The sequence below is a fragment of the Uranotaenia lowii genome, unplaced genomic scaffold (genome assembly GCF_029784155.1).
Source record: "Uranotaenia lowii strain MFRU-FL unplaced genomic scaffold, ASM2978415v1 HiC_scaffold_58, whole genome shotgun sequence".
NCBI classification, from domain to species: domain Eukaryota; kingdom Metazoa; phylum Arthropoda; class Insecta; order Diptera; family Culicidae; genus Uranotaenia; species Uranotaenia lowii.
Window position 1 is genome coordinate 1177 of NW_026598511.1, and position 23484 is coordinate 24660.

The following is a 23484-nucleotide window of genomic DNA, read 5'->3' on the forward strand; positions in this document are numbered from 1 at the left end:
GTGAAGGTGCAGTCACGGACGTAGTGCATAGCACCGCACAGCCAGCATGGTGTCTTGGGTGTTGATTGGTTGCCTTTCTTCGGGGGTTGATTCGGTGATTTCGACAGCTGCTTCCTCTGCTTGAGAGCACAAATCGAAGCCGCTGACGACTGCTTACGCTCAACCAAAGCCGTATCCTGTTTCAGATTCTGGAGCCGTTGACACTCGGTGATAAGTGTTTCCAGTTTGCAATCCGCTTCATCCGTTTCCAGCTTGGACAGCAGGCGTGTACGGACGTCGGCATCCTTGGAAGATTGGAGGCCTCGGATGAAGATGAGCGATTTGAACTGGTCCGGTGTGATCTTGCCAAGCTCAAAATCCTCGCATCGTTTGTTGACCGTCCCAGCGTAGCGTAACGTAGTCCTCGTCCGGCTGCTTCACGACTTGGAAACAGTCGTACCTTCTACTGAACAGGGAAATTCGGGTTCCGAAAAGTTGTTTGAGTTTTTCAACTGTCTCGGTAAAGCTGAATTCCCTCGGATGTTTGGGTAGAATAAAGTTGAGATACCTATCGTGGACGGTAACGTTGAGACTTCGGAGCAATAACCGAACCTTGGCCGCATCGTCGAGTTTGGAACCATCCTGGAGGAAAAAGTCTTCGTATTTTTGATACCAGCGGTCAAACGTCAGACCACAGTCCGGATCGTAGCAGAATTCCCGGATGTTTGATGAAAGGGATTCGATGACCAGTTCCGGATTGTTTGCTGGCTGCTGGGAGGCCGCTTGTTGGTGAAACGCTCCATGATTACCATCAAACGTTGATTCTGCTCCGCCATCTGTCGATTTTGATGCAGAAACATTTTGAAGATTTCCTCCATGCGGTTTGAGCTTCCAAAACTTCCTTCGGTTGGTGGTTGGGCCATCTTGATGGAGGCGCTGGTGGGTTTCTTTTGAAATTCTCGTCGCCAATTGTTAACTCTTGAAGTTAATCTTAATAGAATGACTGCCAGACAAGGAATCATTCTTTATTACAATCTTTTGATCTTATATACTGTTTGACATGAGTTTCTGAGTTGCTGCGATTAGGATAAATGCATTCTGTGTTGCTATGATCAGATTGCTAACAAAAAATTTACTAAATCACCCCCCTAAGAGCAATCTCTAGATCCGCGCCTGCTTTCAACACACCAGAACTTCGTCCAATCGAAAAGTATTGAACGATAGTTAAGCAAACCCGTATGAAGACTCAAAAAACTAAAAGCAGCGAGAAGCAGTTCAAAGCAAACTGGCGTTCTTCGAAGAAGAATGTGGATAAGGTGACTGTACAAAATCTGACGACAGGCTTCAAACGAAAGTTTCGCCAATTTGGACTAGGTCGACCGGAATCTTAACTGAATATTTTTTCCGTCTTTTTTAAATATTGAACTTCAAAAGGAAAGATTCTTTGTTTTTTTTTTAAATAAACCCATAAACGATTTACACGTAATATAGTCTGACCACTTTTTGATCCGAACACCCTTTAATATCGCAATACTTTTTTTTTTTGCTGCGTAGGTATGTTAGAAATTCACATTTAAATAATCAATACCTTTAAAAAAATGTTACCTCTACATTTCGAAATCTAATTTAAAATGCTGAAACTAGAAAAAACATCTGTTATGAAAAAAATCTTGACACTTCCAGTAATTCAATGGTGTAAATTTTGTAGAGATGGGTTCAGTATTACCTTAGATACATATAAAGCTGTGATATAAGGTACAAGATCTAACGTTCCCACTTTTCTTTTTCCCTCGCCGGTCCTTAGTGTAACTTGAACACACGTTAGGTCTTTGTGTGTTGAATTACATAATAAAAAATTAAAATAAAATTGGATTAGTGGTATAAAAATGTTACATCTAACCACGCTGTTGCATAAAATGTCCCGCTTGACGATTCCTATACCTTTCTCTAGCTGAGAAACGTCGTCACCATAATCGATTACGTCTTTACGATGCCACCGCCTACAGGAAGGCACCATCATTGTGCAGATGGGGCGGCGGAGTCTTGCCGATACGACCTCGCCCAAACTGGCCCGAAGATCACGGCTCGCATCGCACCGGAGAATGTAGCGAAGCAAACATTCGAAAAATATATAAAAACATCCCGCGGTTCACATTAATCCCCAGCCAGCCGTCAGACCAATACGAGCAAGCCCGCGGGGCCACATGTAAATATGCAATTTTCCAATGCTTTCTTCGGCGTCGGCCGGAACCAAATCTCTCTCACCTTTCGTTAGTCGATATTTTGATTCCGTGACGCACGGTTCGGTTTTTCGGTTGGGGCGTCGATCGCGTTTATCGGATTTAAACAGAAAAGAAAACAATGGACCACCGAACCCACCTGGTGGTGGTTGCCCTCTCACTGATCCTAGCTCTTGTCGCTCATGCCGCGATCATTTTCCCCCGCGTTCCTGACGTGCTGAATCCGCCGGTCCCGGACAGCGTAGACCTGGTGGAGCAATCGGTGCATCTGCAGGAATCCGAACAGGATCCGGAAGTGACGCCCGGCTTATTTCAGGGTGATATGGCTATGGACAACAACATGTACAAATACTGGCGCGTTGGGCTAAACTGGGATGTCTTTCCTGATCGACGTTGGCCCAACCGAACCATCCCCTATGCCATTAGTCCGCTGTACGACGTGGACGATCAGGTAACCATCCTCCAGGCCATCCGTACGCTCAACTTTATGACATGTGTCAATTTCGTTCCGTGGAATGGCAAAGATAAGGACTTCCTTCTGATTTGGCCGATCAAGTACCCCAAGGGATGTTGGAGTTACGTTGGTAAAACTGGTGGTACCCAGATAGTGTCGCTGCAGCCTCCCGATCACCAAAGTGTAAATTGTTTGGGCCACGAGGGACGCGCAATTCACGAGCTGATGCACGCACTGGGGATCTTCCATGAGCAGTCGCGTGCCGATCGGGATCGATTTGTGAAGATCGTCTGGGATAATATAATACCAGGTAAGAAAACAATGACCAGGTGAGCCAGGTGGCACTCCAACAAGAGATGTAATTCGGATGTGACACGAGCTCCATGATGTTAACATTTTTTCTGCGTAGCTTCCTAAAAACCTCTTGGAGGTTGCTTCATCATTTCCTTAAATAATCACACTTCATTTTTTAGTACGAGTCACAGTTTTGTTGATATTGTTTAATTTATGATCGAAAAACGATAAAAACGCATTTTCTTAGAGGAAATTTTGTTTGCTAAAATAGGCTCTAAGAAAATTATCTACAAAATACAATCGGCCATTGAAGATAAAAGTTTCTAATGAAAAACCAGTATTTTTTGCTTCTTCCGAGCTAAATACATCTAAAAATTCCATTTACGCTCAAAGCTCAAGGATGGTCACAGGGGCGGTCGTAGAGCTGGCTCTTGGGGGGGGTGATTTTCCAATTTTCAAAAATCAGTCAACATAAAGGAACATTAATATCTTGTGAAAAAACGATCATTTGAGTGAGTGAAAGGAGGGGGAGGGGTTGCGGGGGGGGGGAGTGTATTGTCATTTGCAAATGAGTCTACAATAGAAGCTGCGCACTGCTCCTCCTTCCCCCATGAATTTTACTGAACAACAAGTATTTAAAAAAGTATGAAACAAGAGATGAATAATGAAAACTTTATCAAGGTTTCTCTATATATTCATTTCAATATCCTTCTAAAACAACTTACACATCCTTTTAAGAAAAAAACAGCGAATCTATAATATCCACTGCAAAAAATATTTGTTAATTGTTTTTTTATTTGTAGGTATATCTGGTATTTTGAAATTGTCACTTTAAGAGCACTTTAAAGAATTTCTCGTTATAAATGTATTTTTTTCAATGAAAACGATACACACGTTGTTGAGAGATGAACATGTAGAAAAATTTTTTCAAGCTATTCTATTTTTTTCCTGAGCTTTTAAATATTAGCACTCTGATATTTTATAATTTTTCGGAAGTATTTACTTTTCAAAACATAACTAACGAGCATTAAATTCTTCATTGGGGTATTTTACTGAATCTTTTTTTTTTTTTTTTGTTTCGATTATAGTCGTTTTACCATCTTTATGGCATTCGCGACTTTATCAACGTTGCAGTTGGCGGACAGTTATTGAAAAACTATCCGGTACAACTGTGTTCGATGTTTACTCTTGAGCTCGAACTCGCGGACATCGGCTCAGGAGACAACAGACTTGCCAACTAAGCTATATCACAAGCCCATTTTACTGAATCGTGATTTGGAAAAATAGTATTATTGTTTTCAAAATTGGAAACAGAATAAATAAAATCAACACTTAAAATATGAATTAAGTAGAAATAACGATTATCAAAATCAGTTTCTGTATATGAAGTTTCTGGAACCTAATTTTTATTGATTCACTCTTGAATTTGAAGTTATCATTCAAAATTTTCAATTGAAATTGTAATACAACAAATAAATTAGAAAAAAAATCATTAATCTTTTTTATTGTTCATGTAGGAACCTACACATAATTCCTATTTTTTTTTAAATATTGAATTATAATAATAAATTATGAAATGAAGGATTAAATCTGAAAGTTCATACTTTTCTTTAGTGAAGAGTCTCAATCATTTGCAATTGAAATAGCCAAGCTTTCCGATTCAGAATATCAAACCTGAAGCTAAATTTTAACTTAAATTTTCAATAGAATTGTGTAGATGAGCTGGAAGCAGTATCGGTGACATAATTGCTGTAGATCTTGAAATCCAGGAGTGTAAGTTAAAAATCACTAAAAGATCTTCTGACTTTTTAGCATGATTGCCTTGTTACCGAAAAAATAGTGGAATGATGAGGGCATAGTTTTAATTCACAAGGGAAAAATTAAAACCGAGGCAAACTGATTTTGGAAGAGTTTTGCGTCCCAAACTCGATTATTTTGTCAGATTTTTTCTCTCCCTTCATATTTTCTGGCATTTAGAAATTTTAAAACTAACCAGTTTAGAGTGAAATTGATCAATGATAATTGATGAAAAAGCTAACCTACATTAACAACAAAAAATATGAAAAACCCAGCCAACATGAAATCGTAAAAAAAATCATCGTCAAACTCGTATATAGATGCCATTCAAATCGGAATCGTAAATATGTACACTTACCATTCGATCATATCGTTTATTTATCGTAGAAGATGCAACATCCCAATGAAATACGACTTAGTTACGATATGTTGGATGAAGTCGTATTTAGTTCCACCGATGTCAAATGAAATCTTATAACGATCGCATAAGATTTCTTGAGAAGCATTTTATTGGTACACAAATTACTTTCGAATCGAAATCGTAAATAACTTCGAATAAATTCGTAAAGAATACTACGTAAGCATGGTCTTTCGTATCACGTTGTATGTTTACTAGAATGTCACATTAGTAGGCAAATTAACATCGTGTCTTTCCGATATAGCTACAAATATTATAACAAGTTTAATTATAATCGTATAATTGGTCACTTTACCCACGATATAAATATATTTAATGCGATCAAATCAGATTCGTATTAACAGATACTTAGCGTTCGCCCACATCTCATCATATGATATTAAAACTTCATCGTGATAAATCGTGTTCAGTGGATGTGCAATTTTGCGATCGTGCTTGCAATTTAGTATCAGCATTTAAATTTTGTGAAAGTTGACGACTAAAGCGAACAAGCAAACGGAGGAAACAAAATAATAAAGGTAGGTTTTGGAAAAACAACGTTTTACAGAAACCTCACTAACATTTTCCTTTCAAAAATAACAGGATTACTCTCCCCTACTAGGCTCAGACTAAAACAATCCCGCCGGATAATTACCCGGCGATTTGCGTGTGACTATGAGTATCAAGGAATGTTCACGGACAGAATTGTGGCCCGGCAAATTCCGCAGTAAACCCGAAAGGAAGAGGCGTCAAAGATACTGAGGGAGGCATGGAGGCGGTGGCAGTTAGGAAAGTAGCGAGCGGGAAAATGCCCGGTTGCGGTACCTACGAAAATATAATTAGTGCATTTCAACGTTAGTTATAATAAAAATCAGTTAAAATCATCAATTAATTTTATTTCTTCCTAACGTCGTATTTCAATCACAATATTACACATAACATGCTACATAAAGTGGTCCGCAAAATCGTTTTATGATACAAATCGTACATGAGTACATCCCAACTCACATAAAATATCGTTTAAAGAGTCCATCAAATGTCAAATTGCATCATATCGTACAAGCTTACAACACACATCTTATAAAATGTGACTTAAGTTGTCAACCGATGCTAAAATCTCTGAACATCGTATAAGACTGCAACACATCTCGCATAAAAGGTGACATAAGTCGACATTCCATCGACAGATTGCTTCGAGTCATATAAGAGTACAAAACATCTCGCATAAAGGGTGACTTAAATCGCCAATCCATCGACAGATTGCTTCAAGTCGTACAAGAGTTCGGCACACCTCGCATAAAGGGTGACTTAGATCGCCAATTCATCGTCAGATTGCTTCAAGTCGTACAAGAGTTCAACACACCTCGCATTAAAGGTGACTTAAATCGCCAATTTATCATCATATCGCTTCAAGTCGTAAAAGGGTAAAACACACATCGCATAAAGTGTGGATGGAACAGTTAATCCTCCCATCGTCGTAAATGCGCATGAATCGAATCCTTTAATGTAACGTACAAAACGACGCCAATGCGACATAAAGTACCAAAGTATTTCTAACATCGTAAATGACATCACATATTATGTTGTCGATGTCGTAAACCAGAAAATAACGAAAACATGTACGTATATTGCCTCCACTTTTGGTAGGTATATGCTTTTTTCTAAAGTCATATACGATGATTTGTGTCGACATAGACGTACGTATATCTTTTGATATACCTACCAAATTGTTGGAACCTTTTCATTATCCTTTATTCATTCAACGATACCGATTACAGGGATATGCCAAAATGTGACAAATTAAAACAATACAAATTTCGTCAAGAATATCTTAATATTTTACAAAATGGGGAAACATGCTTACTTCTATAATTTTTTTCTCATGGTTAAATTACTCACAGTCTTCATGAAAATTGATCATTAAGTTAAAAACATTTTTTCTAAATCTTTTAGTTATTTTACACTTTTGCTAAAAAGTGCACAAATTTTTTCAGTGAACCTTGTATTTTCAAAATTTATACCGGAAACAAGTGCTAGTAAAAAAAACTAAAATTTGCATTTAGTGCTCCTGAATGAGTCGAAATCAGTTTTCAAATTCTTTGCACCTCGAAAATGTGAATTTTGTTTCCTTGTGTTATGTTTTTGAATGCAGGTTTTGGGTTCTGGAGATGAATTTGAATCTCTTTTGCCAAAACAAATTCCTTCGTATTGAAACAGCTTTAATAAATACTTTTTTGGCTCTAAAAACTCATAAGGAACGCAAAAATCATAACACGCAATCTTTTTTTTCGATTTATTGTTGCTGAAATCTCTTGAGAAGATTTTTTTTAATTAAAACTCTTCCTTTTATTGATTTTTGTTTGGCACTACTTGTATTTTTTTCATGGTCATCCATAATATGAATCTTTGATGAGATACATTTCAAACAGAATTAAATAAAATTAGATCTGAAATTTAAATTTTTGTTTTTAAAATTCATAATATAGGTTATTAATTTTAAGATTATAATTCATATTTGAATGGTGGAAAATTTAGGGTGACAAAATCTCGTGGAAGAGAATTTTTACTGTGATTCAAAACTTGAATTTTTATTTTGCAATAAGTCATGAATTCCTTGTAAACGCAAATGAAAATAGCACTGCTTTAGATTTTAAAATGAGGTTAGCATAAGACATCTGATATGACTTTATAAAGTTTAAAAATTCCCAATAAACCAGCTATAAACAAAAAAAGTGAATTTTAAATTCAAATTTATATTTAAATTTCAGTTCTGTATAAGCTTTTTACTCTACTAAATACAAAAAAAAATCCTAATGGAAAGCTTTTCGCTGCTCAAAACTTCATCAAAAATTGCGGCATCAACACTTGTTGTTAATTACGATTGAATTGTTTAGTGAAATATTGGTGACTAGAAGACAAAAAGAAAGATAAAAAAAATAAGACGGTGATCACTCCGATGGATAATTTGACTAAAATTTAAATTTCTTACAATAAAGGCAATTAAACACTTGAAGGCCATAGGTTTTTTTTTACTTTTTAGAACTACCAAGATCTGTCAATCCATTAAACATTGTTGAAATTTCTAGAAATGAAGAAAACTTTAAATCACATGATTCCGTACGTTTATAGTTTAATGTGGTTTAATGATTTTTTTTTATTGTTTCCTTCTAAATCTGAGCAAATAAAAAAGAAACTGCATATTGTTGGCAATAAATATATGATAACAGCAAAACAAATATTTCAAGTATTTCAGTGTTATAACCATATTCACCCTCCTATATGACTTTTTCAAATTCATAAAAAAAATCAAGAATTTAGAAGCTCTAAATTTGAAGCAAACATAAAATTTATTACTTTTTGCTCGTGTTAATTTAGGCATATGAGGGAAATTAGTGACAATTCAAAAAAAGTTGTCCCTATATTTCAATAATAGCAAATTCAAAATCAACACTCAACAACACACTTTTGTTGAGTTACTTATCAACAAAAGTTATTTGGTATAATTCAGTCCAGGGAATCGCAAGTCACAGCTACTTGAGTTTGGTAGACCGACTTTTTTCAATATTGAGCGATTTGAGTGATAAATTAACTTTTTTGATGAATAAACACCCCCACGGAGTGGAAAATTTTGAAAATTAAAAAGCACATCTACTGAGAAAAGTTCCAACTTTTTCTAGAAATTCGAGCTTTTGCGGGTATTTTATAACGGTTTTTTGTCGCTTGGGGGGGGTGATCACCCCGATCACCCCCCCCCCCCCATAGGACCGCGCCTGGATGGTCATCTGCCATCTTTTGAATTTATATAATGTAGTATCGGGAAAACAGGACTAGTTTCTATGTTCTAAGAGAAGCTTCATGACGTCTGCCCTTGCTAATAGCTAGTTGAATCAAGAATGTTTATTTTTTATGTTGCCAACATATCAAAAGGTTACTATGATTTAAGATATAAAGATACTACAATTACTTTCTTTTTTTCATATATTTTTTTAACTCTTCAAACAATAAGGATCCAAGGAATATTTAAAGAAGGTAGTGCCAAGGCAGCCCTGCTCTAGTATTGGCACAGGCTGAGACGTCACAATCACAAAAAATCTGGTCATTTACTAGGAAACTTTCTAAATTTTCTAAATTTTACACTTTGAAAACATGCTATTGTAGAAGGATCTTGTTCTTCAAGATGGGTACAAAAAAAGTTGCATTTGCATATAATTTTACAATAAAATAGACCATCGAAATTCGAAAAAATGGTGGGTTTTCACCATTGAAATTTGCAAAATTTTAAACTTAGTTCAAAGTCTTCCATGAAAATGTTCAAGTCAGTGCAGTTTAATCTCCTCATTACAATAAAGTGATCAAAACGCCCTTTTTTAAACAAAACCACAATCTTTTATTGGCATTTTAGTAAACTGAGTTAACAATCATGAATTAGTTTTGATTGTTCTACATAAGAATTGTATATGGTAAACCAGTTGGATTAAAATCATGACAATCAGTTGAACATTCAATATCTACCAGCTAGACCTTTTTGGAGTTAATATTTTCTTCATTTTTGCACGTTTTAGCTTCAAGGCGACATTGCATTAATTAATAAATTAAAAAAAAATATTGCAATCTTCAAAGGACAAAAAAACTCCATTACATAATGAAATAGAGGCCCTACAACAAAATCGAAATGAAATTGGAATTCGATTTCGTTCTAAAACGTGTTTTTCTTTGAAATTCCTAGCATTCTCACATAAATTTTCGATACAATCGTTTTTGTGACGTCACAAAAAAAATCCAACATGGCTCTCGGCACTACCTTATTTAAATATTCCTTGATAAGGATCTTTTTATGTCTAGACATTGTGCAAATAAGACTTTTCTCAAAAATTTTCAAAAACATTTTGATTTATCGGCCTAGCGGTGAAAAGTGATGTCCTTTTTAGTAGGGAGTATCTAAAGATTATGAAATTTTTTATATAAGGGTATACTGCCCCTACTTTCATAACAGTCCCATATGCAAAAACACGCAAGCGAGAAAATCAGCTTTTTCTGTTTTGGAATATATTCTTTAATTATGACCACAACTTTCAGCATAAACGAAAATCGTTTGATGGAATGTATTCTATGTTTTCATAATTAATCGTAAGACCTGAAATTTTAGAAATCGGGCCATCGGTAACGTCGGGAGCACCATTTTATTCGTTATGGGACTGTTATGCGAGCATATTTGAGACCTTTTTCAAATCTACTCGCATAACAGTCCCATGCAGAATATGTTTTGCTAACCAAGCTACTTTCTAAGACTCAAATTTGATCATGTTTGAACTTCTAAATGCAGTTATCAGAAAAAGAAACATACTTTTGGAAAAATATCGTGAATTTTACATTGTAAGTTGAATATTTTTACGGTTTTGATTGCATCTGTTAGTTTTTTGCTCAGGAAGACTTTCCTTCCTTCTTACTGGCCTGCCTTCGAGAACTAATGTACATAATTCGACATCTAGTGAGTTTAAATCTTTTTTAAATGATTCAAAGCAATAAATCAAAGACAATTTCGCCGAAAAAAGCATTGAAAAGTAACCAAATCCGTGGTATTTCTCATATGGGACTGTTATGCGGGTATATTTCATATGGGACAGCCACAAGTTGATATTTTTTTTCGAAATTTCTAGGACAAAATCTCTTTTTTTATTGTTTTATATTGAAGCCCTATGTTCAAAATGACGAACTGTCTGGTTAGATGAAAAATGACGAAAATTCATATGGGACTGTTATGCGAGTAGGGGCAGTATATACGGACGATAGTATTGGCGAAAAATTGGCCTCAGCCATAACCTCAAATTTTGATTTGCTGGCGGCCTCACCAGTGATGCTAGGTTCGTTACTAAAATTGGTATTTGCTTGTTTTAAACTGATTATTATATTTCTGAATTGATTAAATTTATTACTATCAACAGCTCATTTGAATTAATTATGTGGGCGCTCTTGAATGGATGAAGATAAGCCAACTTTTGCTTAAGAATTTTCAAGGTGAATTCAAAACATCTGAAGTATATTTTTATGTACTGCTTGGTAGGTTAAAAAGAGTTGTTTCTAACTTCTAAACGAATACAAAGTCATTCACTGTTACAAACAAGTAAATTAATGAAAGCCCCGTCTATGTTGACTTGTTGAAAATAATCGCCTACATGCTCTGATTATTTCAAACATATCAACATAATTCGCTTCATCGTTTATGTGGGCGATACAGTAAGTTGATATTTCATGTAGATAAATGATGCGTTATGAAAACTTGAATTGTGAAACCAAATGTTATAAAAAATCATTGAAAAAATCTTATAATAAAGTGATGAGGAGGTTTTATGCCTTTGGGAGAAGTGGCCTGAAAGTAGCTACACTCCCAGGGGCTTTTCCCTGCTCAAAAAAAAATTCATATTCGAATAGAAATCGACGGGAAAGTTACAAATTCTCAGTACTGATGAAAATGTTTTTCAATAACAATGCAATTGAAAAAATGTAATCATTTTCCAAATATCAATGCACTTGGCAGCCCTGAACACCCCAAACACCAAAACACGAACATCTGTGTATCGCTTTTCGACAGGACGCATTTGTCGATATTAGTACCGGAAAATCGCGTTTATCGTGCGCCCTTCTTAAAAATCGATTCTATTCTCCCATGGTTTGAGGTTAGGGCTGAGGCCTCCTGCTAAGGTGGTGTTCGTGTAGAACTGTCAATATATCCTAATAGATGGATAGAAGGTTAGAAGAAATGAAAGATGATGCGGGTAGAATTTGTTTAGAAGCATTACCATCACATATCAAATTTTTGTTCCTCACGAGCCTACTACTATGAAGCGGTAGATACAGATAGAGTTGCATCTACCACCACACATTAGTAGGCTAAGCGTGGTCCGCCCCACAAGGGAAAACTTGCAGTGCGGACGAACAAAAAGATGATATGTGATCGCTCAGATAAGCTCCCTTTAACTCAGAAACGCATCTATTGATGTTTAGTCTTCTCAGTTTGTTATCTTCGCATTTCGTTACATGCGGGGTTTGCATGCGAAACGGTACGGTCGATAGTCTGATAGTGATCTACCACCACTGCAAGTTTTCCCTTGTGGGGCGGACCACGCTTAGCCTACTAATGTGTGGTGGTAGATGCAACTCTATCTGTATCTACCTCATAGTAGCAGCACTGATCATAGTAGTAGCACAGAGAACAGACATACAAGCTAGCCCACGAAACTTGTGTAAAATTTCCAACGATAGTTTTGAACAATTTTTCTGTTTCTTTTGGCTGGGCCTTTTCGAAAACTGGCCACCTGAAAATTTGATTTGTAACTTTTGAACGGCACAATAGATTGCACTATTTCAAGTCAATTTCTAACGTATTTTTTGAATGTCAGCATTTGAAATTTTACACACTTTTTGGAAGATTTTTTGTTCGAGCTTGTACGTCTGTTCTCTGTGGTAGTAGGCTCGTGAGGAACAAAAATTTGATATGTGATTGTAATGCTTCTAAACAAATTCTACCCGCTCATTTTCACCATCTTTCATTTCTTCAAACCTTCTATCCATCTATATAAAAAATTTCATAATCTTTAGATGTCCCTACTAAAAAGGACATCACTTTTCACCGCTAGGCCGATAAATCAAAGTAACAAACAAAAATCACGGTGATTAACCTCTTCATAAAATTTTCAAAAACTTTCGTTCAAATTTTGTCTAAAAGCCTCTTACCGTCGACATTGCGCGGCAGCACTTCGAGCATAAAACTTTGACTCAATAGCATACAGTACCGTTCATAATTGTATAGAAATTGAAAGCACGCGCACTGTCTGTCACTACGACTTTGAATTTCCATAACTTTTTACTCTAATGATATTTTTAGATCAAATTTTTTGCATTAGATAGATCAAGTATCACACTATGATATCACAAAATTTGAGCTTTCTGGAGTTTGTGTGACCTGAGATACAGTAATTCTACGAAAATCGGACTTTTTGGACTTTTCTCATTCAAACTGCAATATCTCAGAAACTACGCTACATTTTTTATCGAAATTTTGCAGAATGATTGTTGAAACATGAAGCTAGCATGTCTGAAGATTTCGAAAAGTTCTATCGATGAGATCAAAAGTTACGCGAGGTGCAATTTTTCAGGCATGGATCTAGAAATGCTATTTCTATAGAATTTTGGACGAATGTTTCCATAAGAAAATCATATTCTCTGTTTAACAACCAGTAAATCTATTTCAACCAAAAAATCAAAACAATATCGCGAGATTCTGATTTCAAAACACAAATGGATCATTTATTCCATTTTTTATTTTCTTCAATACTTTTGCCAGACATTTTTTGTCTGTTTGGTGGATGGAAACGATATAGTTCTCATGAATCGTCCATCGTCCAATGATCAATGAGAAAATTTTAAAATAAGCAACTCCATGTTTTGTTGTAAATATTTGAAGCACATAGCAAATACAAATTTAGTTAGCATTGCGCATTCAAACTTAGCTTTAAAGTTGCTACTTCGAATCATTTTTCGAACTTTTCAAAGATTTATTTAAAAAAAATCATGAACATTTAAAAAAAACTTGGTTTTATATTACAACAATAGTTTGAAACTATGTTTTTACTTATTAAATATTAGCCTTCAATTATGTTTTCAGAACACAAAAATTGAGAATTGAAAATAAAGACAAACTTTTTAAAAATTATGTCAAAAAATTAAAAACTAAAAAAATTTAAAAAAAATTAGGAAATAAAAAAAACTGCGCTATAGAATATAGTTAATTTCTTTGAAAATGAAAATAAAAGAAAATATAAAGATAAAAAGTAGAAGTCGTTGAATGAACTAAAGTAAACAAATGGAAAACTTTATAACCTTTTTCGCAGAGTTCAAAATAACTTGATGTTAGGAGGAAAGTTTTTTTTTTATAAATTCTCTATTCGGTAGAGAAAGTTGATAACTGATTTAAAACTTTTGTTTAAAAACGTTATGTTTATGATTTAAAGTCTTGTCAAAAAAGTGTTAAAATTTCTTAAAAAAAAAAATTTAATAAGTTATTTCAGTAACAAAACCTGATATAAAAATTGCATACATATTTAGATTCAGGACACCCAAATTAGTCAAAATGCCTTTTAAATTCATTGCACAAAAGAAGAATGAAATTTTTTTTGGCCTTATGGAACTTATCAAGAAAATTTTTAATGTGAAGTTGAGCATTTTAGAAAACGAGAAACAAAAAAATAAATTGAAACTATGTTCATATCTTGCAGAATATCTCATATCAGCGTTACATTTGTGAAGACATATACGACTTTTTTATTTAAAATTTTTAGTAATAAATGGAGGACATGAGTTTAAGTTTTTTTTTGTTCATTCTGCTGACCATCGTGAGAAGTAAACGCCTGTTACATGGCTACCGACTTGTTAATGTATAAAATTAGAATTTGATGAATTAATTTTGAAGTTAAAATGGTTGGTTTCAAACTCTGAACTTGTTGAGTTGCACTTCTTAACAAAAACCCTTACTACATAAATAATTAAGGCTTTTGTATGTCAAATTTAGAGTTTCACTACACAAGGTTGAGTGACTCTAGCCTTTGGTCAAATCAAAATTTACCAAGCCTAGAGTAATTTAAGACTAAATTCCACCGGAGGCGAGCCAAATTACTGAATAGCTTGTAAACACTTATTTTCAAACAACTTTTAAAATCAAGAAATTTTCCGTTACTAAGGTGAAAATTTCAATGGGGGGGTTAAACCCCTAAACCGATTAATCGATCTTTTCCATTTGTTACAAGAGGAAACTGCTTTTTATTAAAAAATATGCAAAAAAGACACAAAATTTCAAATTTGTTTAATCCTTCTTCATATGGAAAGAATAAAATTTTAGGCGCTTTTATGTAAGGTGAACCGGAGTAAGTGTTTAAAATCAACACCAATCAAAATCAAAAAATCACGGAACCGCTTTGATATTTGATAGAAATGTACTGACAAGAAATATTCAAGAGATTAAAAGAAACTATTTTAAGGTATTTTTATTAAAATTGTATAATGTATATTAGAGTTATCAAACAAAATATGCAGAAAAAAAAATCAAAAAACAAATTAATTTATTTTTTGAAAAAAGTAATTTTTAGAAAAATTGCTGTTTTTTCTAAGATTAGCAAATTCTTTCTGCACCTTTCTGCACCCAATTCACAAGGTTTGGAAAGAATTTGCAAAATTGTATTGAAATAAATGGAAAATTTCTAAAATTATTTTTTAACTGGTCATGAATGCTAAATGAAAAAAAAATCGCCTCGACCAGGAATCGAACTCGAGGTTTCTGATTATCTCTCCGACACCTTACCAATGGGTAAATTGTCAGATGTAAAGAAGTCAAGTGTATAATTCAGTTGACTTCATCAAATTAAATTCGCTGCTAGATTCTATGGCAGAAATTGCTCATCTTGCCCCGATTCATGGTGCCCAAGGCGCCCCTACAGTGACTGATTTTCAGATTTCGGCACAAAAAATTTAAAATCCATTTTTAAACGTTTATGTCTACTTTTTTCAAGTTTCATTCAGTTAGGAAATTTTCTTTTTTAGTATCTGAACACGAAACAATGATGAAACTCACATATAATAGCTATGGTTAAATAAGCGTCCTCCTTAATGTGGCCATTATGCTCTTATTTCCCCTAAATGTGTAAAAAAGATCGAAAGATCGAATCGAAAAAAAACCTGATCTAATCGATCTTTTCCTGGCTGGAGAATCGATCCAAAAAATCGAAAATCGGAGTTGAAAAGATCGATCCTTCAAGGATCGATCCAAGATCGACCAATCCTAGTTTGTAGAATTCAAAGAATTAACACATGCTCATACATTATGCTTCTGGTGTTTTGTTTGACGGATGATGCTACTAGCCGTATAATGTAACAATCAAAAAAATCAATCGTGAATGGTATGTGAAAAAAATCCCCTCGAACAGGAATCGAACTCGAGCCTACTCCGACATGACATTCATGGAATCATAGAGGGTCCCCGAAGAAATGGTTTTATCTGGATATGCCTTAAAAAAGACACAAGCCGCCAAACTTCCAATATTAAAACTCAAGAGCGTATTATATAGGGTTAAAGTTTCTAATCGTCCGTTTTCGGGGAAAATTTAAAACCGAATAACATATAAATTTACCATTTACCAAAGGAAAATCAACTTTTAATAACACATGAAACGAAAACAGGATTTAGTTCATTATTAAATTCCTGTTCGTGAATGAATTTTCACCTTCTAATGCAAATTTTGCCGTATCCTTCCACCCGACAGCCTTCAAATCTAACTTCGAAAAACAGTCACTGAAGAACACCAGCTACAGCTTCGAGTACGACTACAACAGCATTATGCATTACGGCAAGAGTTACTTCAGCGTGGGCCGAGGTAAGGTTACCATCGAAACAAAGATGCCCGGCATCAAACTGGGTCAACGGGATGCTCTGAGTAAGATCGACTGCCTCAAGATCAACGACCTGTACGAGTGTCTGGACCAACCGCGTCTCAGCAGAAAGTATTACAACCTATGTAAGACTCTGGGAATTTGAAAGTTTACTTCCTATGCGGTAGAGTCAGGCGAACGGAATAAGTGCCATTCACTCAAAAAAAATTGAAAAATATGCTTGAATGTAATAAACAGTTTATTTATTTGAAAGGTGGTTTTATTTTCATTTTTGTTCTTTCATCTTGGAAATGTATGAGCAGCAGCGTGTTTTTCAGCACAAAGCTTTTTTTGTTAGATTGTATAATTCCCTACAGATTCCTTACCGGCATCCATTCATATCCTGTCGATTATTTACAAGTCCTAAACACGCACAAATCATGTTCTAATTTAGTGTAATTCAATTTGTCGTTTATTCAGGCTGGAAATGAAAATTTACTTCCTTTTTTTCATCGGAGAAAAAATTTACTAAGATACACGAAAGCCGCATTGAAAGAAAAAAAAATAGTACAACGAAAAATAAATTAAAAACGCTTGGTTAATCGATTTAAGGACTTGTGAAAAAAGATTCTGTTCATTTCAATTTGTGTTGTGTGTAGTCTACCACCTAACGCTTTCCGTTGATCCAGAAGCGATGTTTCTTGAATACATGATTGCCTTTCTCAGTGTTAACAGAAAAAAATGTTTATGTTTCGATCTTGCCTTCTCTCAATATGTTAGAAGCTTGAAACCCCGAAAATTCACAGGATTCACTGATTACAAGATTGTACTGAATTCAAAAAACAACTAAAAACATAAACAATACTCTTTTGGTTTCCAGTATTTAACTGATTATAATTGGTTTGTGGGTTTCATTAAATTAAATAGATTATCCATATGCGATTGTTACGAGATAAGAGACATATAACTAATCCTATGAGAAAAAGGGAGGCGGGAAACGGAACAATTCTAAAAGCGATCATCACAGAGTAGCTGTCTAGTCGTCGAACTTGATGTGCTTCATCGTCGAGCCTCCTCCACTTCCCGATCCATTCCGATAGGAACTCGAACCTCCGTAACTGTTGGATGTAGATGAACCTCCATAGCCTCCACTACTTGCACCATAGGGCCGCTTAACACCGCCGCTGCGATCGTTCCCTCTGTCAAATCGATCGCCACCACCATTCGATCCGAATCGGCCAAAATCGTTCCCTGACCGACCACCTTTGAACGTTCCAAATCGGTTTCCACCACCGCCGCCACCTCCTCCGTAGCGGTTGAATCCACCACCTCCGAGATGACGCCATTTAAGTAGCTCCGGTGGAACTTCTTGTTTGGCTTCCTCCAGAATAGCTACAAGTTCTTTAGCCTGCTTGCGCTCGTTAGGAGTGAAGAAAGTATACGCTTCGCCAGTGGCATTGGAACGACCGGTACGCCCGATTCGGTGCACATAATCCTCCGTTTGTTGTGGATAGTCGTAGTTGATAACCACCTTAATGCCGTCCACATCTGTAACAAGAAATAGGATAATTTTAAAAACGTTGCTGTTTGATCACTAATTTTGAATGGTTTGAATGATTTATGCAACCGGTGAGGTTTAAGATCATATCTGCTGATCTAGATGTGAATAACGATTAACAAAAATAATAAGTAACAGACATTATAGTGAAACTTAAATGTCCGGAGTTGAGATCAACTGTGTACTTTTGTCTGGTTGCAAAATAAAAATTTTAACGGCAGATATGATCTTTCACCGTCGTTAAGGGTTTAGCATCTAAGTTCAAATCATTTAAAATTCAAGCATTTTTACTCTTTCAACACCCAAGAAATATTTTTTTAATTTGAACCACGCAACGAAGTGTCGAATTGTGGTTAAAATTTTGAATCTCCTTTTGAATGATGAAAGTTTAGCAAAAATGAATTGATTGAATCTTTAACGAGCCTAGATAAGATGTTTTACCCTATAAATTTTTGAAACACTTAAGGTAGAGTAAACTGATTGTTAATTTTTTAAGTGTGGTTTCTCTAAGTTATGGGTTTCAAGGGTACCATCCTAAGTGACAGAATAATGATGAAATCGATTTTACAGTTAATGAACCAAAAATTACACTAGGAAAATGATCCTACTACTGAATCAACTGGAAGAAGGCGACATGAATACAAACCGCTTAAGAGACGTCCAAACGCTAGTCGTTAAAAACATCCGTTATTCAATGGTTTGTTTTTATTTTATTTTCCGACGGCGAGAAGTTCATTGCGAAGGTGGTATTTATCGTTCGTAGAGGCACTACCAAGATCATGTATGCGGTGGACTCGATGGCAAGATTCTACAGTTAGCACAACAAACAATCTAACGGAAAGGGTCATATTTGGTTTTCAGTGATCAAATATTTTTTTGCTTGAGATTTCATTGCTCTTTTAAACCGTTTGATGTACAATAATTGGACGAATAATTGTTGATTTTATTCTAGTGCCACGGTCGCTGGGGAATATTTTGCTGGTACCATCTGTGTTCCGGGTTTCAGTTTCCTTAGCTGAGATTGAGATTCATTCGTGATTGCGCTAAGCTTATTGTGGTACTTTTTATGAGTAGTGCTCTTTCTCCAGGAAACTTTCAATTTCACATTCTCGTTAACTATTAGACCACTCCAGTCAGTCTCTTAGAATTAGTTTCCTTTTTCGTATCCACTGTTCATTGATTCATCCGTACATGCTATAGCGTTGATGGAACGTTCCACGAGCTTTCCATTTTTTATAGTTTCCAGCCCGGAGTCGCAATAAGTTAACGAAGAACCTGTTCTCATTCCCGAGCGTATCATCGAACGTCGCATTTCTAGTTAATTCGTTTTACCACCATCGCCGATTCTCGGTCGATCGGAAAAACAAGCTGTTTATCAAAACTACCCTTCCATTTACGAGGCCGAATATTAATTCGTTTAGGATGAGGATATCAAGTGCCATCTCATTAGCACTTATTCGTAAAATTCCGGAGTGTGCAACGGCTGTTCGTTAGAACCGTGGAATAATTTCCACTACAGCCGCCTCCAGATTTGTGCCGAAACTCAGCTTCGCATACACTTTTCCCGGAAGTCAATCAGTGAATGACGAATTATGTGGTCCCCAGGGTTTTGGATGTTTCCAATTACGGGACCCCAACTTCCGTCGGGTGAAACGTATGCAAAGGGTTTCCTCTAGCAGTGCTGCTGTCACTCAAGCTGTGACAGTGGCAATGTGGTTTACGAATGAGATGTGCCACCGGCGCCGGCAACAACAACAAACGCTGGCACTGGTATGGAACCGGTGCCGGGTTGCATTTAGTGCCGAACGCTAGCTCTGTATCCCCATCACGAAAAGTTCCGGCCTCTGAAAGCAGACAGAAAAGTAAGAGAAAGGAAAACGTAATGTGAATCAATACTGTAACAAAGCCGCTTATGCAAGTGAAGAACTGAAGATGGTGTTTAATATATTGGGAAATACACTGAGAACACTGGGAAACTATGATTTATGAACCAGTTAGTATTGTTCTTGTTTTGAAATAGACATACTTGCTACAGCCTGAATTAAAAATGGAAGCGCATGATTCCGAAATCCGAGAACATAAGTTGCTGGCTGAGTTTCTAATTCTGCCCAAAAGTTTTCTTTGGAATTTAACTTACCTAAACCACGAGCTGCTACATCGGTAGCTACCAAAATACAACTTCTGGCATTTCGGAATCGATTGAGAGCGCGCTCTCTCTCCGATTGACTTTTGTCACCGTGCATGCCAACCGAATCCTGACCAAAGCGACGGAGATAGTTGGTGATTTGGTCACACCGGCGTTTGGTTGTGGTAAAGATTAAAATTTTTCCTGGGTTGCCCTTCGCGTGTAGATTATCCAAAAGTTTGCTTAATCTAGATAGAGGAGGGGGGGGGGGGATAAAAAATTAATGAAAATACTGTTTCCTTAAATTTAAAAGTAGTTAATACAATGAATGACTAGAATGATGTTTTGAAATGTCCCTTGCGCTTGCTTGAAGCAGACGCTGCAACTCCCCAAAAGAGTTGAGTTTTGTATGTGCCCAAGGGTAGATTATTTTTCGAGCAATGTTAAAAGCACTGGGGGGACAGTTGATGTATCGTTAAATCCCAACCAGCGACTCTGTGCTCGTAATTTTAAAATAAATAAGAAACTCAATACTTACTGGTCATTTTTCTCGTGTTCTTCAATCACTTTTACGTATTGGGTAATATTGTGGTTGGCAGACAGTTCCAAAGAACCAACGTTGATCTGTACATAATCACCAAGAAAATCACGGGCCAGACGTTGAACTTCCTTCGGCCAAGTGGCGGACCACATTAAAATTTGACGATCTGGACGAACCTGTTCTAAAATTTTGCGAATCTGTGGTTCGAAGCCCATGTCCAACATACGATCGGCTTCGTCCAACACCAGATAAGTAACTCGTTGAAGTGTGGTGGTTCCACTTTCCAGAAAATCAATCAATCGTCCAGGAGTGGCAATAACAATTTCCACTCCACGGCGCAAATCTCCAGCCTGTGGCCCTTTGCTTGAACCACCAAACAAGCAGGTATTACGAATGTAAGAAGAGGATCCGAAATCAGTAGCAACTTGTTGGATTTGTTGTGCTAACTCTCGAGTTGGAGCCAATACCAGAACCAAAGGTCCCCTGATGTGGGGATCAGGTTTCTGATGGTTAATGTGCACAATAGCCGGCAACATGTATCCTAATGTTTTGCCGGAACCGGTTTTAGCCACACCAACCATATTCAAACCACTGAGAGCGATTGGCCAACCCTGAGCCTGAATGGGGGTTGGTCTTTGATAACCCTGTTTCTCGATTTCATTCATCACATAATCAGGCATTTCAATTTCGTCAAACTCCTGAATCGGCTTGGGACAGTTCCCAATCAGAGTTATGTCATGTTTTTCCAAGAATCTATCAACTTCCCGCTGAGAACGATTTCTAATTACCGCATGTTCCCGGTAGAAATCCTTCTTGAACGGTGCTAGTTCAAGCTTGCTCCAGTTTATTTTCTGGAGCTGCTTGCCGTCCATGGACCATTTTTCACGGGTTCCACCACCTGAACGGTTTCCACCAACACCACCTGCGCCAGCACCTCCACGATATCCACCGCGATCTCCTCCTTCACGGCTACGCTTGAATTCCGTACCCGTGCGCTTGACACCGCGGTGCGAGTCTTTCTTGTAGTCGTCACGTTCAAATCTCGGAGCCCTGTAATAAGTTTTATTTATGTATTTTTTTTATTTCCTTTTCAACATTTAAAGACAATTGGCAATAACTATTGAGAATTCCACATAAAGCTGGAATCTCTAAATGAATAAGGTACACCGGGGCAAGTGCAAAAGGATTTCACCATTGTTCAACTTTCACATGTCCTAGAAAAATATGTAGGTATATCTTAAAAAAATATCAGTTATCGTTTATTGCATCACTTAAATAGTTCTCAACAGTTCTTCCCGTTAAAAGTGTAAAATTAAAAAATACGGTATAAGCACTGACCATACTGACTGGACACTCGATTTCGTTTTCTGGATAATTTTTCCAGAAAAAAAAACAAAAAAAATCATTTTTCCAACAGTACGCAATGTCGATTCCAGAGTGCGCATCGATCGATTTGAAGAAATGCTATCCCAGTTAGGAAATGCCACCCAACTTTAAAAATAAAACACGCAATTTCTACGATAAAATCGGGCTAAACAGGACCATTTTTCCTACAGGGCATTTTTTGTCAAATTTTTCAGGTTCGCCATCTGCCGTCGGTATTGCGAACCTGCAAAATCTGACAACAAAAAATTAGACAGAAAATGGTTGAATTTTTGTTCTAAGTGTCATGTCAGTGTGGTCAGTGGTATAAGCTTGAAATATGGAATATCACAAACAATTTTAGAGATATCCACGCCTTTTCCCGACAATTCGCCGAAGTCTAGCAGTTGGAATTTCTTTTTTTTTCAACAATCAGCATCAAGAAACAGCTTACAAGATTATTATCTGTCGGCGTTCTGGCAACTACCAAACCATACGATGACGTCATAAATCACGTTTCTTTTCTCTAGCTAGAGCAACAAATACGCCAAGTTAATAGAGGGCGACGCCATTTTGAATTTTACTTCGAAGCACGCTTTAATTTAGCACGTCTCCGATGGTGAAATCGATTTTTCACTAAGCTTTCAATTTGCTGAAAATTTTAAATTCTAATGCACATTCCAATTCAAACAGAAAGCTTTTAACAAACTCGATAATTTATGAACTAATCCTAATGAATTGTCAAGTTTTACTTACATTTCACCAAAATCGTCGTTCTCCTTTTCACTTATCGAAACCGATACTGTAGAGTAAAATTGCCTTGCACAGAAGAACGCTGCTGGGTGAATGACTTCCGGTCGCCTCAAATAACCCTGACAAGTCCCGGGAAATCTTGATGTGGCGAAAAGGCTGATCTCGGTAGCCGGATGACGTGAACTTCTACAACAAAGCCTACTAGTACTGCTGCTGATGGCCGTCGATATGCTGCAAGCAGAAGTGGCTGCAATTAGTACACGTTTCACTTGACGAATGAGCATCTTGGCCAGTTGTGCGATTTCCCTCGATTATAGGTAGAAAATAAAACTAGGTAGAGCCGGATACGCCACTACCTAGAAAATGGATTTATTTTTCCTATTCGAAGAATCTACCACCACGTTTACTGACTCAAGCACTTCAACCACATCAGGAAGACAACGTTCGCTTCCGATGCTTACCTAATCACGGTCCGGAATGAAAAGAGAACGAACGAAAATGTGCTCGCTTGTTGCCGGATTGGATGAAAAACGATATTTTTGTCCCGCCTCCAATGCGTATATTGACAG

At 36.5% G+C, this 23484-nt stretch overlaps 2 protein-coding genes across 4 annotated transcripts; one reads left to right on the forward strand and one right to left on the reverse strand.

Annotated features, from left to right (window-relative positions):
- The first annotated feature begins 2269 nt into the window (after window positions 1–2269).
- On the forward strand, window positions 2270–18126 carry LOC129760338 (hatching enzyme 1.2). The gene is made up of 2 exons (XM_055757976.1): window positions 2270–2983; window positions 16471–18126. Exons 1-2 carry the CDS (start codon window positions 2341–2343, stop codon window positions 16740–16742), a joined length of 915 nt encoding a protein of 304 aa, XP_055613951.1. The 5' UTR covers window positions 2270–2340; the 3' UTR covers window positions 16743–18126.
- On the reverse strand, window positions 16818–23470 carry LOC129760337 (uncharacterized). Of its 3 annotated transcripts, none has more exons than XM_055757975.1 (5): window positions 23377–23470; window positions 22919–23146; window positions 20798–21850; window positions 20272–20507; window positions 16818–18124 (listed from the first exon to the last, which is right to left on the reverse strand). In XM_055757975.1, coding segments are annotated over exons 2-5 (1803 nt in total). In that variant the 5' UTR covers window positions 22921–23146; window positions 23377–23470; the 3' UTR covers window positions 16818–17612. The 3 variants fall into 3 exon arrangements, 2 of the variants coding, with proteins under 2 accessions (XP_055613950.1, XP_055613949.1); XR_008740327.1 differs by lacking the exon at window positions 23377–23470 and adding an exon at window positions 18781–19978 and having other exon boundaries at window positions 17984–18124; window positions 22919–23350; XM_055757974.1 differs by lacking the exon at window positions 23377–23470 and having other exon boundaries at window positions 22919–23344.
- Between the last annotated feature and the right edge of the window lie 14 nt (window positions 23471–23484).

Excerpts from the sequence above, each read along its gene's own strand:
- LOC129760337 (XM_055757974.1), bottom strand. The coding sequence starts at position 23,199 with ATGCTCATTCGTCAAGTGAAACGTGTACTAATTGCAGCCACTTCTGCT. Across the intron at positions 20,508-20,797 it reads GAACACGAGAAAAATGACCA|ATTAAGCAAACTTTTGGATA; the intron begins GTAAGTATTGAG and ends TCCTCTATCTAG. Across the intron at positions 18,125-20,271 it reads TGTAGCAGCTCGTGGTTTAG|ATGTGGACGGCATTAAGGTG; the intron begins GTAAGTTAAATT and ends TTCTTGTTACAG.
- LOC129760338 (XM_055757976.1), top strand. The coding sequence starts at position 2,341 with ATGGACCACCGAACCCACCTGGTGGTGGTTGCCCTCTCACTGATCCTA. Across the intron at positions 2,984-16,470 it reads CTGGGATAATATAATACCAG|CCTTCAAATCTAACTTCGAA; the intron begins GTAAGAAAACAA and ends TCCACCCGACAG.